Source organism: Anser anser, assembly GCF_964211835.1.
Source record: "Anser anser genome assembly, chromosome: 30".
Lineage (NCBI taxonomy): Eukaryota > Metazoa > Chordata > Aves > Anseriformes > Anatidae > Anser > Anser anser.
This window is the reverse complement of record NC_139751.1, coordinates 3,104,116-3,122,830: the sequence shown is the minus strand read 5'-3', so window position 1 is coordinate 3,122,830 and position 18,715 is coordinate 3,104,116. Positions and strand designations below refer to the sequence as shown.

The window sequence follows — 18,715 nt, the reverse complement described above, 5'->3', positions numbered from 1 at the left end:
CCAGACAGCCCCAGAGGAGCAGAGCCAGACACCGCTGAATTATTAACTAGCGCAGAAGCTCCAGAGCGCACAGGGAGGGAAAACATGAATCAAGCCAGGACGTTTTGCAATGCCCCCAACTCCCCCTGCTTGCAGGATTCAGCCTGATTACATCAAGCCCTTCCCTGCTCTAGCACCACGAGGCGCTGCCCGGCTGCTGACGAGCGCCGAGCTCATGAGCACCCGGTGGTTTTGTGGGTGCCCTGTCAACACCAACCCCAAGTCCTGAGCTACCTGGGCCAGCTCCCACTGCTGCACACCCCGTTCAGCTCTTCAGGCCAAGCCCTGGCCCTGGGGACGGGGATGTCTTCCTGGCAGTCACGCACCCCAGGGCCAGGGCTGCGCACCGATGACCGACCGGAAAGGCGAGGCTCGCCGTGTCCCGCCGCTATCACCCAGCCTGATTTATCTCATAAAAATAAGTGGAAACAGTCAGGGCTCAGGAATTAGCACCGAAGCAGCTACGCCAAAGGCACACGGAGAGCCCAATGTGCAGCGAGTGACGAGCGGGGCCGGGGCGGAGGCGATGCCCCCCGGGGCCACAGGGAGCGCAGGGCAGTGGGAGCCGCTGCCCCAAGGGCTGGAGCTGGGCTGGGGGCATGGTGCGGGGTGGGCAAGGGCCGCATTCTGCCCCCCGGGTGTCGGGGAGGCTGGGCCTGGCCCCCCTCGCCTTCCCCACGCCAACCGGCCCCCGCCTCCTCCACCCCCGGCCCTGATTCACCGGCCTCTGATGAGAGGAGGGGGCGGCAGCAGCGCGCACGCAGCGCTGCCAGGGCCAGGAACGCTCCACCGAAGGGACTCGCAAAAATTCCCCAAAAATCAGCTGCTGGCTGGAGCTCGCGCGGCGCTGAGTCAGAGTCACAGGACGGCCGGGGGGGGGGCGGTGAGGACCCCGTGGGACGGCGCAATCCTGGCCCCATCCCCGGCACCTGCGGGCACCCAGCCCGGCCCACCAGGCCCACCAGAAGCCCTCCTCGCTCAGGTTCTCCCGGGGGCTGGCTTCGTGGGTCGTTCGATGGCAAATCCTTCCAGCAACGGGGATTTGGCCTCTCCTCGCCACCCTCCTCCCCCCCGGCCAGGAGCTGCCGTCTGGCCGAACCCAGCGCACTCAGGCCCCGTTTTTGTTCTCCTTCCAGGAGAACGGGGCCGCTGCCACCTCACCGAGCGCTCCCAGCCGAGCTCGAGCTCGTCTCCAGCTCCTCCAGCTGGGAGGAAGCTCACAAGCATGGCATCCAAAGGCTGAACGCAGCTCGGAAGGGAAAACGGCCAGAACCAGCTGCAGATCGCAAACCGCTCGTTCCTCAGGGCCCGCAGCCCCTTTCACGTTCCCGGGACGCTCTGGCAATGCCCGTCCCCGTCACGGCTGCCACCTGGGACCCCGGGGACCAAGGGGACACGGGGAGCAGCGATGCCCGGCTCCAGCACAGCGCGGCCGGCCCGGCGGGGGGGGGCCCTGCTCGGAGCCGGGCATCGCTGGGGCGGGCAGCGGGGCCGGGCCGCGGGCTCGGAGCTGGAGGTGACGCAAGCACTTGCTCTTCTCCCAGGCTGTATTTTTGCAGCTGGAAAGCATTACGCTCCTCAAAGGCTTTTGTTTTTCAAATTGCTCCCTCTCCCTGCTCTCTATCCCTCCCTCCCTTCCTCCCCCCCCCCCCCCCCCGTTGCAGGAATCAGTTGTTGTTATTATTATTATTATTATCATCATCAGTTCTTTCTTGTAGCCTCAGCTAAACCTGGTTTTCCTCTTGAACTTTCAGTGGAAGCGAATTTAGCTAACGTCAATTTTTACCCCCCAGCGTTAACGTGCAGAGAGCTCTCCCCAGTTCACTACAGCTCGGGGAGGGGGGGCTGAGAAGGTCGGGGCTTTCTCCTCACCCCCGCCATCCCCTGCCGGACGGGGGGCACCAGGAGGTGCCCCAGCCAAAGCCCTCTCAGTGACCCAGCTCAGGGACCACGGGAGGAACAAGGAGGGGGCAGCCCCCAGCGGCGGAGGGATGCTGCCTACGAGGGCATCTCCCGGCCCCCGGCCGAGGCTCAAGTCTCCCTCCTTGCTCAATCGGCGCTGGGTGTTGCAAACAATTGCAACATGCAAAAATCATTTGCTAAGATTTATTTATTTGCTAGCGTTTGAAAAGGAGCTTGGGGGACAGAGAAGAAGGGACGTGAACTTTAAAGGCTTTTCCTGGAAGAAGCTAACTAACCTCATTAGGGCCGGATCGCTGCGGCCCATGCCAGCTGGCCCCACTCAGAAGCGCTGGCCACAAATGCGGCTGGTGCGGGGCCGGATGCCGGAGAGGGCTCTGCCCGTTGGGTCCCTTTTAGGGAGGAGGCACGCAGAGCGAGGACAGGGGGAAGGCAGCCCCAAGGAGTTAGTCAGTGGCACATTGCTCAACGATGGTGGGCTGGCAACTTCAGCAAGCTCCAAAACCAACCCTGCGCAGATGTTTCCTGGTTTCACGCTGACCCTGACGAAGCACTTGCCGAAGTCCCTGCCACAAAATAATCTGCGTGGCACCGGGCTCAGATTTGCCTTTTCTTCCTTCCCATGGTCAGTAGAAGAAGAAAGCTGAAGCAACCTCTGCAGCCCGCACGGCACGGGGGCACCGGCAGTGGCTCTTCACATGGGGCTGAAGGTCGCTTCCAGCCCGGCCTCCTCCGGCAGCGCGCGGAGACCCTGCTGCAGCACGAAGCCGCTCGGGGAGCGCGGCAGGAATACCTGACCCGCGCCCAAGGATGAGGCTGAAGGGCAACGCTGCTCCCAGCCAGGGAAGGGACGTGCTGAAGGGGAGTTTTTAGGACTTGGCCCCACCGACCCTTACAAGTCTTCCCAGCGACACCCTTCTCCTGCCCCCGATCCCAACCTCATCCTGTGCTCAGTGGGCTGGGAGCATCCTGTCCTGCACAAAGAGCTCCCTGGCGCACGCGGTTCACTGTCGGAGCAGCCATGCCAGGAGCTCCTGCCGGAGGCTCTCCCTTCCTTAACCCAAGCCCTGGAATATCTGATTTACCCCACAGCAAGTCAAGCACCGTAAGACTGTGGGTTTTTTGGGGAACTAGCTTTGCTGACCCAGCACATAACTTTCCTCTGCATGAATCAGTTGTTGTGCACTCTGCAAATACATCAATTATGGTCTGACACAAGGAGGAAGGAAACATGCAATCTTGTCTCAGACTAAAACATGGATTTCGACACAATTCTGGAACAGCTGCAATTAAGATGCGTGCAAGTCAGGCTCACCCTAACTCTTGCACTTTTAAGCGTGTAAGAGGCGAAGAGCTGCAGCGCTCTGGAAAAAATCCCACTCCTTGACTACTGCTAGAAGGGAGCACTCCCCACGGGGCAGCCGGAGCAGGACAGGGCAGGAATTGCTCAGGAAAGGCCCCAGCTCTGCTGGGGAGCTCTCCCTTGCCAGACTCCCCCTTTGGGGCGGCTGAAAGCACCGCCACCCTCCAACACAAGGTCAATCATACAAGCCCCTTGCTCACCTTTCTGACGAGGTGCGTTTCTACTTTACCCCAGCACACATCGAGGAGCTCAGCCGAGCTCTGCTGCTGCTACTCGCATGTTGTTTCTAGGTCCAAATTCATCTCCTGAAAACAAGCTACGTGTTTTGCTTTCAATGCTTTGGTGGTACGGACTGTCCCTCCGAAGGAAAACCAGACGAGTTCAGCTACGGCTGCGGTGACCAGAGCAGCCTGCAGTGGGGACAGGAGTCGCACCGGGATGCCCGAGCAGCCCAGGAGATGGGACGGGGCTGCCTCCAGCACCCAGCACCCAGCACCCAGCCGTGCCACCGCACACAGGGAGCCCCCGGCACGCGGCTGCCGAGGAAAAAGCTTGGAGAAGTCGCCAAATGTTTCAGTTCAAAAACGCCTCCAGAAGAGGAACGAAGGCTCGTCAGGAATGCAGTCCCCAGGGCTGCTCAAATACATTGGTTTCCTACTTTCTTTTTTTATAGGGAATGATCCGTTTGATACATTTACATAATACCATAATCTGAAGGAATTTCTGTCTCTTCCCTCCACACACATCCTCTGCCCCGGAGAACAAGACGCTCTCTGTAATGGCAAACTGCTCCGTGGGTAAACACTGCTCCTGGGGACAATTTTCCTTAATTAAAGTGTGCTAACAGGACAGGCACAAAGACAAACTCCGGCCCCTCAGGGCACCCGCCTCCCCCGGCCGGCAGGGATGGGGATGGCTGGGTCCCACCGCGCATCCCCAGAGGGCTGGGGTCCCTCCGTGCCCCTGTGCCAATGCCGGGCAGCTGATTTTTGGCCTGGGGTCAGCTAAACCCCCCCTGGGCTGCAGGCTCCGGCTCAGCCCCTGCAGCAGAAGCTGCCATCGGCTGCCAGCCTGCGAGCGAGGAGGAGGCGCTGCGGACGGGCCAGACACCGGCGGGTACAGCCAGCACCATCACGTCAGCCTGGTCTCCTTAGAAAACCAAGCTAAAAAAAATAAATATATTTTTTAAAAAAAAAAAAACCAACTCCGTTAAGCTGTTTAGCTCAGAGGAGAAACTGCTGGGTGGGAGCCTGTGGCCCACGTCCAGGACGTCTGACTCGGCGCGCATAGGGATGCTTGCGGCCTCCATGCGTGCGCCGCGTGCCCGTGCGAGCCTTGCGAGCTGCACTGCCCCCCCCGGGGGTGGCGGCCCCCTCCTGCCCCCTGCCCGGCCCCCTCCGTCGCCTTCCCCAGCTCCAGGGCTCTTCCCCAGACCCCAGCCTGCTCCCCCCTTTCCCAGCTGCGGCACTGGAGGTGGGAAGAGCAAGGAGAGAGCTGGGGCAAGCTCCGTCTCGGCTGCAGAGGACAGCCAAGGGACTTTAATTACTGTTCCTTAATGAGGCAATTCCACCAACAAAGGCATTCAGCAGAGGCCGGCCGAGGGACAGGCTGCTCGGCCTGCTTGTGGGTGCAAGGGGGGGGCAGCGAGAACCCGCGGGAGCTTTATCGGGGTGCTCTGGGGAGGGCAAGGGGACGAGGGACGGGAAAGCTGAGACAGGGACGGCTGCAGGCAGGGGCGGTCCCAGCAGAGCGCGGCCGCGCTGGGGTGAGCTGCGAGCGGCGGCGCAGGGCGGACGGACGTCTGCAGGAATAAACGTGCTCCCTGCCACTTCGACTCAAACACGTCTCCGCGCACAAGAGGATCCCAATTAACGGGGGGAATTAGTTCTGCCCTTTGATCTGCAGCAACGTGGAAACAGGGCTCGGCCCGTGCTGAGCAGCAGCACCTTGCCGCTGCCGGAGGGGGACGGGAGGGCAGCGGCAGCCGCGCGGGGAGCGGGGAGGGACGGGACCAGGGTGGGGGGCTGCTGCCCCCGGCACGGTCAGACCCCGGCCCTCCTCCAGCCCCAGCAGCCGCGCACGATGCGCGCAGGAGGCGGCACGGGCTGGGGCCTTCCTCCCGCAGCTGCCCCGCACGAGGCTTTGACAGCCACGTAACAAGGCAGTGCCCCTCGAGACCAGGCTCTTGCGTAACCCGAAGCACTTTTGCTTCCTCTTCCTCCTCCCCTTTTTTTTCTTTCTTTTTTTTTTTCCCCTTTGCATAACGAAAACTCAATGCGGCCCGTTGAACCAGGACTCACAGCAGGCTCCCCGCCAGGAAAAGGACCTCGCTTGGCAGAGCACACGGACGCTGCCCGAGGACGGGGGGAGCGCAGGGAGCCCCTCTCCGCAGCTCTGCTAGGAAGGGAGCCAGCAGCAGAGCCCAACCCCCCCCCCCGAACTGTCCCCTGCGTCCCCCCCATGGTGCCACCGCGGCACGGGGCTGTTGCCCGCAGCTCTCGGGGCCCCAGCACAGCCAAAGATCTGCCCCTTCCCCAGAGCAGGGGCACGCTGAACCCCTCTGCTGGGGGCTCTGCCGGCAGCCCCGTACTGCCCCCAGCCCCACGCTGCCTCCAGGCGTCGCCGAGGCCCTGCTCAGCCCTCTCCAAGCCTCTGTCCCTGTCTCTCACGCAGGAAGCACAAAGAGGAATTGAACCCCAAAGAGCAGAGTCCTGCTCGGCCCCGGGGAGCCATCGACGCCTCTGCAGGTCAGCAGCCCAGCCCCTCGCAGCAACCCCACCGCGGGGAACGCGTCTCCCCCGGCAGGGCTCATTGGCCCCCCCAGCTCCAGCACCCTGCCCGCCCCACGTCTGCGTCCACGCTGAACAGAGCCGCGCAGGCACCGGGCGAAGGGGCTGCCTGAAACCACCGCAGCCTTCACCTCCCCCCCAGCACAAAGAGCCGATGGGGGGGTGCGAGCACCCCGGCCCGAGAACCCGCATCAGGTGAAGCAGGAGGAGGTGATCACGTCCCCGGCTCTCGTGAGTTGCTGCTATGCGAGCAGTCATCAACAGTTAAAAAGCAAGCAAGAAAGAAAGGGATCAGCAGATGAAATTACCAATCTTCCCTCTTTCTTGCCAAAGAAGTTCACATCAGAGCCTCTTTCTTGGCTAGAACGAGGCAGCAAGGAAGAAAAATAGCTTTCCATGCAAAGTGGGGAAAGAAACGTACTTGGATTTCTCTGTAGACCAACATCTCCCTGAAATCAATTTGTCCCAAACCCTACAGCATTTCTGCTTATTGGCAACAGAGCAGGTCATTACGAGTAACAGGGCTGAAATGGAGTCAATGAAAACAACCTCCTAGACATGCTTGTTTAGATAGATGCTGCCCAGGAAGGTATTTTAATAATGGCCAGATTGTTATCATTTAAGGTTTATAATGCACTCGGGATCAAATGTCCCACTATTTCAAACCCCTTCCTGGGGGCTTGTTTTATAAAAGACAAAGAAAACAGCGAACCTTAAAACGAGAAATAATAAATCAAGAGAAGGCTCCGCAGCCTTTTCCCAGCAACCCTGGCCGCGTCCCGCCAGGCAGCCGACATTCCTGGACGCCAGCCCGCAGACCCCACCGGCGCGGCCGCGGGCACGGCTGGCGTGGACCCATCCCGGCTTCCGCGGGGACGCCGGCAAAGCCGCCGCCACCTCCCCGGCACTCCGAGGGCAGCAAGGCTCAGACACCTCCAGCTCCAGAGCCACAAAGGAGCTGTACCGGCACCAGGGACCTCGCGGCACAATAAATGCATTCAGGGCAAGGAACCCTGGCGCTGTGGAGCTACCGGTACCATGCAAAAAGTCAGGAGTCGTTTGAGAAGTGGGGAAAAAAAGAAAGGGAAAGAACAGGGAAGGGGGGAACCACCAGGAGATCCTCTGAGAAACTCTGCTTTCGGTCTCCTGACACGTGTTTTCTAGTATTTTTCCATAGTAAAAGCAACGAACTCTTCCCTTTCTTGAAAGCCGAGTATCACTTGATCGCACCAGTCCGGGAGCTGAGGCTTTAACGCGGCAATCGCAGCGCTCGCAATAAAAGCCTGGGACGCTGAGAGGCTGGGTCAAGCTGCTGCCCATTAACGGCGTCCTTTACCCACCCCGAAGGACTGCTCCTTGCAGGACCACGCGCCTCGATCCCCAGCTCGCTGCGGGGCCAGATTTTGCCTTTCTCAATTCACCTGCAAAGAACCGAGGCACGGATCCGATTTAAGGTCGCCCCAACCCGACCGCAAGCCCGAGCACACCGCTTCCCTCGTCCCTTTGGTGACCACGCAGCGAGCCAGCCGGACGGCCAGCCCGGGAGGCCTGAAGGACTCAGGGACTCGTGCAAGCAGCTGCGAACGCACCGGGCGCTTCCCAAAAAAGCAGCCCCAGGATGGGAGCAGGGGTGGCAGGAGCGGTCCCACAGCAAACCTCCACGGGGACAGGGAAGGGGACGGCCGGAGCGCAGCGCGGCTCCCCGTGGCCAGCCTGCCGCTCACCCAGCGGGGGTTTAGCAACGCGAAAGCCCGAAAGCAGATTTTGTTTTGTTTTGTTTTGCTTTGAAATTCCTCGGAAGGCCAACTCCAAACAAATGAGAACATTGTCTCAGGAAGCACGTGGAGGCTGAAATCTGGTTGAGAAAACGCACGGGACCAGCGGGTCCCCGGAGGGTCGGGGATTAGCTGCCGACCAAGGTGGGTCCGCAGGAGACCCGTGGCGCCCGAGCCTCCGCCGAGCATCGGCAGGGCAGCCGGGGAGGGTAGGGCCTAACTGGGGTCAAGTCTTGCTCTGAAATGAACCCTACAAGCCTGCAGCCGCAGAGGGAACTGAGCCCCGTGTGGCCGCCAGGAGCTGGGGACGAAGCCTGGGAGCGCCGCAGAGCCCGGCGCCAGCGGCCAGACAGCAGGCGCAGCACCGGGGGCGCGGACGGTGGCAGGGAGCAGACCCGTGCCCCAGCAAGGGGAACCCCCAAGCGTAACAGGGCCAGGACAGGGCTGGAAGTACCGGTGGAAGGAACTGCCCCCAGGGCTCCCTGGGGACTGAGGGCGCTCCGCTGGGGAGCAGCCCCCTCACGGGGTCCCAGCTCCCCGCAGCTCGGCTCCCAGCAGCCGGCTCGGCTCTGGGAAGGCCAGCAGGCCGAGCAGACACTGGGCCGACTGTCTGAGCAGCAGGGGAAAACCTCTGCAAGCTGCAGAGAGCAGCTCTTCCCCTGCACACACCAACACACACTCCTTTTTGTCCTTGAATGTGAGCACATATTCGGTGCCTGCCAGGATTTTCCCTGATTAGAAACAGGACTGGAATTTTCACACAGAGCGGAGGAGAGAGAGAAAGAGAGAAAGCGGAAAGGGAGGAAAGAAGAAACAAGTTCCCCTTTTTGCGACTCAGCATTGGCAGGAAGGACGAGGCCCTTCTTGCGCAGCTCAGAGAAGAGCTCGTTCCCCGGTCTCAGCCCCGCGGTCCTACAGACCCAAGGGCGAGGGAGGACCAAGGGCAGGGGCTGCAGACGCCCAGGGGTGCTGACCGCAGACCCCGGCAGTCCCGCGGGGTCTGGATGCGGAGGTGCTGCCTTTGAGCTCCCTGCAGAGAGGGGGGCGGGGAACAGAGCCAAATTCCTGCCGCGATAAGGGGGCATGCGTCCCCCGCCCCTTCCCCACCGTGGGTTTCGCTGCTTTGCAACACAAGCCAGGGATCGCCTCCCACTTGCAGCGCAGCCTCCGGTGCCGGCACTGCCGCTGAGCCCACGGCATCCTGCAGCTCCTGCACACGAGAGGTGCCCAGGGCTTCTGCCTGCCGCAGACGGCACGGGCTGATGCGGTGAGAAATAAATCAGTTCCAAAATGAGTGGGGTTTTTTGTTACTTTTTCTTTTTGCCTTCTCTTAGAGAAAGGGGTGGAAGACTTCGCCAGCCTCTGATTTTTAGCATGCTCCTGGAAGAGATGTGGGGGCAGGGAACAGGACGCCTCAAATCAACTGAGAAAATCACTGCCTGTGAGAAACGTCCCCGGGCAGCATGTGATTGGGAACCAAGGGACAGCCACCATGAAAAAGTGCATCAATACTCAAGGCTTGTGATAGAAGAAAGGGTTTAGCAGTGCAAGGAACTGGGGAAAAGCAAAGCTTCAGCATTCAGTGGGTCTTGGCAAGCCCTGCTAATAGTATTCATTTAACACATCTCCCACAACACAAGTGACACTAATCTCTCCGCAGGAACGGAGAGGGGACAAAAAGGCATGGAAGCACAGCTCCTATCAGAAGTGGGCTGTGACATTTCACCGTCCCAGACTTACCGGTGACAGCTGGGGGCTGCTAATTTTCAGCCCTTTAGCATCAGTCTTTCCCCATCAGATGCCAACTCAAGCCACATTAGCAGCAGGCACCAGGGAAGTCTGGCTCCTGCTGTTAGTAGATAAATGCCATAAAGCAGCAAATAAAGAGAGAAACCACTAATTGGATTGACAGGTCTCTTCAGCGTCCCAACAGGGAGAAGCAGGAGAGTGACATTATCTCCTCATCAGAACCCTCCAAAATCCAACCCAGGCTTGGGACCCGGGGCAGGGAGGATGGCCAACAGCCGTCTGAAAATCAGAGCCAACAAAATCGGCGCCAAACGGTTCAGCAACCCAAACCTGAGGCGGTTTCACTCCTGCACGCTGGAGGAGTGACCCTATGGCCATGTAACCCCACAGAGAGCCCCCGCAGCTCATGTGCAGGCACCCACCACACACCAGCAGCGGGGACAGCATGCAGGAGCTGCTGCCGCCCTTCTTCCTGCGAAGGAGACTTTTCCCTTCATCCCGGGGCAAAATCAGGAGTTTTCCCATCCAGGCGAGCTGAATTCCCCTCTTCCTACCCTAAGCTGTAGCAACAGATCAGGAGGACAAGCAAAGCAAGGCACCTTTTCTTGTTCGGACTTGAACACGGTCTTCTTACGAGCTCCCTTCCCCTCTTGTCCATGATTACAAGGCTGTCCTCGGGAGGTTGACAACTCCTGGAGCCGCAGCTGCCAGGACAACTGCCCCAAAGCCTGCCCCCACTCAGGCACGGCAGAGGGGCAGCAGAGCGGGCGTTGAGGCTCTGGTCCTGCCCCGCTGCCTGCCCACCTCTTGGTCCGAGCTCTCTCTCCCTCCGCAGCTCCCTCCATTCGAGCACAATCCCAGCTCTCTTCTGCTGCCCACACCATCAACCTCCCGCAGTCCAAAGCCAAGCGAGGGCACCCCAGGGGCTTCAGGACGAGCCAGGGAGGCTGCTCGCTGTCAGGGGTGCTGGGCCTGCCTTCCAGACACAACCTCTGCCCAGCAGCATGGCTGGGGCACCCGGCTCACCCTTGCCAGATCACTAGATCAAGCCTGCGGGCAGCCGAGGGGCCACGGCAAGCCTTCACGCCGGTGATGTGCGCTCCTCCTTGGGGACCAGACCCGGATCATGTGGGGAGACTGCGGCAACCCAGACGGAGGCAATAAACTGGAGGACGGGGCCACAGTCGCCATCCCCTGTGCCCGCGGTTCCTGGCCACCAGCCACAGCTGCAGGAAATGAAAATCCTAATGCCCCGGAAGAAACCCCACAGGACCCTCCTGTGAACCAAGGGGAGAGACCAAACTCAACTTGAGAAAGCCTTAAAAAAAGCAGAAGGAGCGCACAGAAGCAGACCTCAAACCGTTGGGGGGGGGGGGAACAGAAAGCAAAGCTCAGCCCCGTCCTGCCTAATTTCAGGCTGTCGCCTGTAAGAGCAAAGGGTGAGGCCGCTCCCTAAAAATACACACTGCCCTAAAAATACACCGCGCAAGCCTAAATGCGCCGTGCCACGCACACCCTCCATGCGGTGCAGCGGCTGGAGCACGCTGAGCCCCAGCTCAGCCAGGGCCCAAGGGTGGCATGGGCCTGCCCCCAGCAGCCCCGTGCACCCCACAGCGCGGCCAGGATTTGGCCCCTTCTCCCCGTCCTGGCCGGGCCACCGTGACATTGCCGGGGGCAGAGGAACGCCCTCGCCCATGGACCCGCCAGAGACTTCTGTCGGTTCACGGAGATCCGTCCGTACATGTCCCTCTAATTTGCTACGCCAGCTATTGCTCATCAGGTGAAAGCGCCCTCGTACCCACGAAGGATGGGGATCCTTATTGCATCAGGCAGCCGCTGTCTGAAAGCACTCCTGGTTTTAAGAGGTAAAATACAATGGGAGGATTACGCCAGGGAAGCCAAGGGCTGCAGAACCAGATGGCGATGCCCTGAAAATACCAAAATCCCACCCTAGCTGCCTCAGTCTGTGGTTTCAGAGGACAAAATCAGTGACAGGAAAACAGCGAGGGGCCATCTCCACATCCTGGCTGCACAGCTACGACACTCAACCACCTCCACAGCTTCTCTTCCGATCCCACCTGCCCTGCACCACGTGCACACGAAGGAAGGGCCTGGGAAGACGGCAGCTTTCTGCCACGATCCCCACGGGGCTCCCAGGAGAGCAGACGGGGCACGCACCCACACAGTCCTCTCCCCTCCGTTTTCTAGAGGGCCCGAGTCAAAGGGCACCGAAAGCCCAGCAAGCAGCTTTCCTTCCCCTGCCTGACTGCTGAACTGGGACCAGCAAGCCCCAACAGGAGGCTGTGCTGTAACCACACTCATCACAGCCTGGGAGACACAAACAGCACCAAGCATCCACCGCCGGCTGCCGGTGACTCAGCCGGCTGCCTGACGGGTCGGGATTTGACACTTCTGGGTCGGGATTTTGGTCTCAGTCCCTACCGAGGGACAGGAGACCGAAGCCCACTTTGGCAAGAAGAACCCAGGGCCAAAACCAAAAGAGGAAGCAGGGAGAACTCTTGGCCCCATCCCCTCTATGCAGGTATCACCTCCACTCCTCACCACGTCATTTTTTGTTATATACTTGCACAAAGAAGCCCTGAGACTTGCTAGGAATAATAAGAGGGAAGGAAAAGGAAGGACGAAGGTAAAAGGAGAATAAAGAGGAAAAGTCTGTGCCAAAGCCCAGGTGCCTGGCCCTGCAGGAGGCTACCTCCCACCGAAACGCCCCCGCTTCGCGCACCTTGGGACACTCGGGGTTCACAAGGAGTGGGAGCAAGCTTTGAAGGGGAACGGGCACTCACGGTGCAGGCTGAGGGAGATGTTGATGGAGCGCTCTTCCACAAAGCCCTTCAGGTTGGGGATCTTGGCACACTTGAGGATGGTCTGGGAGGCACTGTCGCCCACGTGCACCCAGCACACCGTGTCTTCGACGTAGTTGAAGTCCATGGCCGTGGTCTGCTTGGCACTGGTGGGGGTGATGTTGGGCACGGGGGCACCGCTCAGGTAGGTGGCCAGGATGTTCTGGGAGTTGGCGATGAGCAGCACGGGAGGGCGGTCAACGGGCTCTGGAGAGGAGAAGGGGGGTCACGGCCGGGCACCACGGCTTGTGGCTGCAGCGCCACATCAAGCCGCACCTCGAGTACTGTGTTCAGCTTTGGGCCCCTCGGTACAGGAAGGACATGGACGTGCTCGAGCGAGTCCAGAGAAGGGCAACGAAGCTGGTGAGGGGTCTGGAGAACAAGGCTTACGAGGAGCGGCTGAGGGAGCTGGGCTTGTTTACCCTGGAGAAGAGGAGGCTCAGGGGCGACCTTATTGCTCTCTACAGGTACCTTAAGGGAGGCTGTAGCGAGGTGGAGATTAGTCTATTCTCCCATGTGCCCGGTGATAGGACAAGGGGGAATGGGCTAAAGTTGCGCCAGGGGAGGTTTAGGCTGGATGTTAGGAAGAACTTCTTTACGGAAAGGGTTGTTGGGCATTGGAACGGGCTGCCCAGGGAGGTGGTCGAGTCACCATCCCCGGAGGTCTTTAAAAGACGTTCAGATGTAGAGCTTAGTGATATGGTTTAGAGGAGGACTTGTTAGTGTTAGGTCAGAGGTTGGACTGGGTGATTTTGGAGGTCTCTTCCAACCTAGATGATTCTGTGATCAGCACACAGCCCGGCCCTTCTGCTCCCACAGAAGCAGGGCTGTGGCACACAGCCCAACACGTACAAGAGGGAAGGCGGCGGCACAGGTTGTACTCAGGGAAGAGCGGCTTAAAGCAAAGAACCGGGGCAGGGGCACACCTACAGCAGGAGGCCATGCTTTTCAGAGCTGTCCAGAGACAACACACTTCTCTCGTCCAGGATCTTACCATTCTTGGCTTTGCAGGATCTGTTATCAGGCTGCAAGAGGTATCCTTCAACACAGCTGCACGTGTAGGAACCCTCTGTGTTGGTGCAGGTCTGGCTGCAGGTCCCATAGACAGTGCACTCATCGAAGTCTGGAAAAGAAGACAAAAAAAACAAGGTTTGGACCAGCACCTTTCCTTAGCTGCCTTGCAAGGGAAGGACACGTTCTGTGAGGAAGTCCAGCAACATGCAGAAAGCAGAAGGACCGTCACAATATCCTCCAGCAGAGTGCCTGGCAAACGTCACCTCCCAGCTTTCTGCAGAAGCACCAGCAGACAAGAAGCAAAAGGAAAAGCCCTGCTTCACAGCAGGGCCTTGCCAAGGCCTCGCCAACTCACTGGCCCTTCCCCCCACTCTCCAAGACCCCCACCTAAATTTCTAGTCTGAATTTCTCTAATCTTCAGCTTCCAAACCCCCAGCTCGCACGCTGCTCTTTCTTCTGCTAGATGAAAGAGCTGTCTCCACCGGAAAGCTCTTACCCCTAGAGGTGCATGCAGGAGCTGTTAAAAGTCCCCTTTTCACCCCTGCTCAGATAAATGAATGATGGAGCTGCAGAAACCTCTCATTTCAAGACTTGTTTCTAGGCACTGCATGGATCTGATCACTCCCTTTGACCCCCCTGCTATGTTCCAGCATCCTTCCCAAGGCGTGGACAGCAGCGTGCACCAGTGCAGCGACGGCCCCTCTGACCACACAAAGCCACGTCCTCACTCCCTTCCGATGCTTCTCAGGATTCACCGAACAGCCCCACAGCTGAAGGGAGACGATCAGAGCCCTGTCCCGTTGACCTCTACAGATCAGAGACTGCTGACCCCCCCCGGCGAGCCCCAGATCCCTTCGGCCACCTCGCCAAGCCCCCTGCTGCTGAGACAGCGGCCGCGGCCCCAGGAGCGCGGCGCCGGCACCCACCTTTGCAGCTCCTCCTGTCCTCGGCCAGCTGGAAGGAGTTGTTGCAGTAGCAGGCCGGACCGCTCAGCGTCGGCACGCAGTGGTGCTGGCAGGCCAGGGCCGTGCAATTTGCTAATTGCTCTGAGGAGAGAGGGGATGGAGAGGAGAGAGGGTCAGAGGTGCAAGCGGCCACGCGTGCCAGAGCCCTGCGCCCGGCCCGGCCTCGCCGCAGGCGGTGACACCTTGGAGTGCCCAGAGGCCTGCAGAGGCTGGAGGAGAGACACGGCTGCCCGGCTCGCTGCTCCCCGCGGCGCAATTTCTGTTTGAAAACACCCACGAAGCCTCCACATCTCCGTGCTCCCAACACACGAAGCAGGCCAGGGCTGCTGGGCGGCCTCGGCAGCTTCTGCCTTGCTCCACCACCACACGGCAGCCTCCAGTGTCCCAAGGTTATTTAGCGCCAGGCCTCGTTAGCCTGCCGGGGGTCTCTGGGGAGGGGATGTGCAGCGCTACCTGGCTCCTTCGCCACCAGGCCTGAGGGGGGACAAGCAGGGTGCCCAGCCTCTCTGTGTCACAGTGGGGCAAGAGCACGGCCGCCCCAGCTTGCCCCTTAACGCCGGCAGCGGTGAGAGGCTACCGCAGCCCAACCAGCGCGCACAGGGCCAGGGCAAGCTTTCACAGCAGAAGGGATGCTCGCCGTGCCAGACAAGAGTGCATCAGCCCACAAAGGCCTCTTTGTCTGGGGGGGGCGACTTTCACTGGGTTTTATTTGCTCCGCTCACCCTGCCTAACCCAGTCATTTTGGTGCTCAGAGGGCGCTGAACTCGGGTCACAGCAAATCTGCTTGAAGAGGGGAAAAAACAGAGTGCGCCTGCAGCCGCCCAACCACGCGCCTCCGCAAACCGGGACAATTCGGCCCTTTCCACGTCCCCGTTAGCAGGAGGAGCAGAGCTCGGGTGCTGCGCTCGCACGCCGAGGGCCGTCCCATGGCTTCTCCACGTTCAGCAACTCCGCTCTGCCTTTGCGTGGCCCCCGTCGCCCCCCAGCCTGCCCAAACGCTGCTGTCCGGAGGCCATCCCCGAGGTGCAGGAATTCAGATCCCAAGCTCCGCTCCTCCCCAGCCCTTGCAGTGTTTGCAGAGACAAGGCCCCACTGCTGGGTGACCGTACCTGGCCTGTCCCCAGCCCCTTCGGCTGCGAAGCATCTGCACCCGGACCCCTGCCCAGCCTTGCCAGGACCAGCTCCCCTCTGAGCCCTCCGAACCCCAGGGGCCTGCCCCTGCAGATCCCCCCCCTTTTCTTCTCTCTCACCCCCCTGCATCTCCTCCTCCTCCCAGAGCCACGTCCAGATGGGAAGTTTCACGAGCAGCCACCCTCGGCCAGAGTCCCCGACGCGCAGCGCTGGGAGCCCTCGGGCTGCTGGGGTTGAAGCGGCAGCGCTGCGGGGGGCTTGGCTGGGCGGGGGGGGCACGCAATCCTACAAGGCTGCAGCCGCAGAGGCTCCTCTCTGTGCTTGGGGCCGGGGGGGCCTTTGCTGGCTGCAGGAGAGACCTTCCTCCTCTGCTAGCACTGAGGGCCAAAACGACCGACTGGAAATGTTGCCCCTTGCATGTGTAATAGTTTAATAAGGCAGGCAGGGCCCAGCTGACTTGTTTACAAGGTTTATCAGCTTTGGCAAGCCCGGCTATTCATTTCAGATTCTTATCTCCTCACTGAAGCACTACATGCATCCGACAAAAAAGAAAAAACCCTCAAGAATGCAGAGTCTTAAGCGGAGAGGGCAGGGAAGACAATGGAGGGAGTTTCAGCACAAAGGCTCTAATTGCATTTCCATCTCCTATGGGTTTTTGCAAGGGCAGCAGAGGCTCCCCGGTTCTGCAGATGGGGCTCTGCATCTTTCTGCGGGACAAACCTCCCGAGCGCAGAGGAAGCTCACGTTTATCAGCAAAAGACCTCAGGGCAGAGAGGCCAGGTGCAAAGGGCAATGGGGGGAGCAGAATGAGCTGTGATTATCCAGCAGGCCAGAGCATGAACCAGCAGCAGGGCCTGGGGCTCCTCGTTCAGGCCTGAAAAGCTCCACACCCTGCTATCGGAGGCAGGATGAACACATTCACCATGGCCCGGCCAACCTCGGCTCCACCCCGACCTGCGGAGAGGCTCCGCAGCCTCCTTCTATCAGCGCGGGCAGGCAGCGTTACCGCAGAGGCAGCACGGGTTCAGCAGCTGCCGCCCCGAGTGCCCCATGTCCCGTGGGTACACGGGGCCCCCAACCCGCGGCGGGGACGTGCACGGGCAGCGAAGAGCGGGGCTGGAGCAGCACGACCACCGGAGCAGCAGGACGCGGGTGACGCCTTGGCACATGCTCCGAGTCCTTCTGCAGCAGCAAGGCTGCGCTCTTCACTGCCACCGCGCAGGAGAGCAGCCGCAGGTGCCAGCCCCGGCCGCCTCCAGCCCCTTCCCCACACCCTTGCAGCCCTTCCAGGAATGGCCTTGGCTGGATGCAGGCAGCATTTGGGGCCACGCCACGCACGGCAGCAGCGCACGCTTCTCGCTTCATGCCTGCTCCAATTGCTGCCTTCAACTCCTGGATAATCCTGCTCCGGGCCGGATTAGCAGCACCTCTCCCTAAACCTGGAGCAAAGGCAGGGGCTGGTATGGGGTTTGGGATCAGCAGCAAAGGAATGCCTCCCTGCCAGCTGCGGGCACCGGGGACCTCGGCACCCGATGCAAACAAGAGTGAGGATTTGGGCCCGCAGCGTGCCCCAAGCTGCGAGCAGCGACACAGGGTTGCCAGCACCCAGCTCCTGCCTGGTGCACGCAGGCCACGGGCTGCCCCACCATGAAAAACCAGATCCCAATTAACCAGTGAGACCTATTAACTAAGTATTAATGGTCAGAGTGCGCAAAGCAGCACGAACACCCCTGTATTGCTCCTGCCGGCGCTGCCCCAGGCAGCACCAACCAGCCCCAGCAGCAGAGGAGCTCCCAGCTCGGGGCCGGGGCAGGGGGGAGCCGCTCGTGGCAGCGTGTCCCAAGACCAGCATCAGGCTGGGGGCGATGGAAGCTCGGCCCAGCCAGAGCCCTCTGCCCGGGGAAGGGACGGGGCTGGGCAGAAGGCACGCTGCTCGCCCAGAGCCGAGACCCAGCTCCGGGGTCAGCCCAGGACACGTGTTTCTGCGCGGCTAAGCTGTGCACCAGGCAGCCGATGCACATTGATTTTGGGAGAGTTTCCCAACAGGATTAGCAACCAGGGACTGGCCAGGAGGTGGAACAAAGCTCCTGGAAAGAAGGAAAAAAACATACCAGTATCTTTTATCTGAACCAGAATCCGAACTCTCCAAGCTTTTAAACCCAGGAGACAATGCAGCTATTTAATGGCCTGCAGGCTCAGGAATGATGGGCATTTACTTGCAAGCGGCTCTGGATAATCTCCGGCCCTGCTAGCTGCCAGCAAGCGCTTAGCTACCCCTACACTGGCTGCCTGCAGCTGGGAGAGGGGAGCACGCGAGCACGTTGGCACCGGGGCAAAGCAGTTACACAAAGCACCAAGGCGACACACCTGAGGCTGCACGCGGGGACTCACCCCAAGCAAGAAAACGGGGACCCCGGGACTCTCACCACGGCGGAGGAGGAAAGGAGGCCAGGGAGGTGTTTCATGACACAGCCCACCTTCCAGCAAGCCCTGTGTGTCCACAGTGGGGAGCAGACCCTCACCATCCCCCAGACACCTACCCCGACAGTGCGGCCCCTCGTCCGAGCCATCGAAGCAGTCGTGGAGCCCGTTGCACAGTTTGCTCATGTGTATGCACAGCTCCGTGCCCAGGCAGTTGTGTTCGTTGGGCTGGCATCGCGACACCTTGCTCTGAGGACCTGCAAGACAGCAAAACGCGCAACTGTCACCACGCAGAGCAAAAGCAGCACCCAAAGTAGCCGACCGGCCCCAAATCATTCCAGCTCCCGTGGCAGCCCGGGACAAAACCAGCCCCGCTTGCCCACGCCAGGCTCTGCCCTGCTCCGACACCCCCAGCTCTTGCCCGGAGGAAGCTCGTGGACGAGCGCTGCGTTTCCCTTTCAAAGCAAGCGGGACTGCTGCAGGCACAGCTGTTCAGGAGGAAAAGCACGATCCCCCTGGAGTAAGCTTTCCCTTGTCCATCACAGCGTGCAGCCTGCAAAGCAGCGGAGCCCCAAGCAGCCAGGGTGGAAGGGGGGCCCTCACCCAGCCCCAGCGAGCCCGGCCAAGGAGACGAGCACCCTGCAAGCCTCCACAGCCGGTCCTCGGGCACCCGCAGGTGCTGGGACGT

The 18,715-nt window shown here is 60.6% G+C and overlaps 1 protein-coding gene across 4 annotated transcripts in view; it reads right to left on the bottom strand.

Annotated features, from left to right (window-relative positions):
- The window catches only part of LRP1 (LDL receptor related protein 1), an 89,438-nt gene that overhangs the window by 46,462 nt on the left and 24,261 nt on the right, over positions 1-18,715 (bottom strand). For all 4 annotated transcript variants that reach the window (XR_014575828.1, XM_083814522.1, XM_083814523.1 and 1 more), the window contains 4 exons: positions 18,147-18,284; positions 14,437-14,556; positions 13,491-13,619; positions 12,440-12,703 (listed from right to left, as the gene is read on the bottom strand). Coding sequence is in view for 3 of the 4 variants with exons in the window: in XM_083814522.1 (XP_083670648.1) it covers positions 12,440-12,703; positions 13,491-13,619; positions 14,437-14,556; positions 18,147-18,284 (651 nt within the window). In the remaining variant the exon portion in view is untranslated. The remainder of the gene's footprint in view (positions 1-12,439; positions 12,704-13,490; positions 13,620-14,436; positions 14,557-18,146; positions 18,285-18,715) is intronic.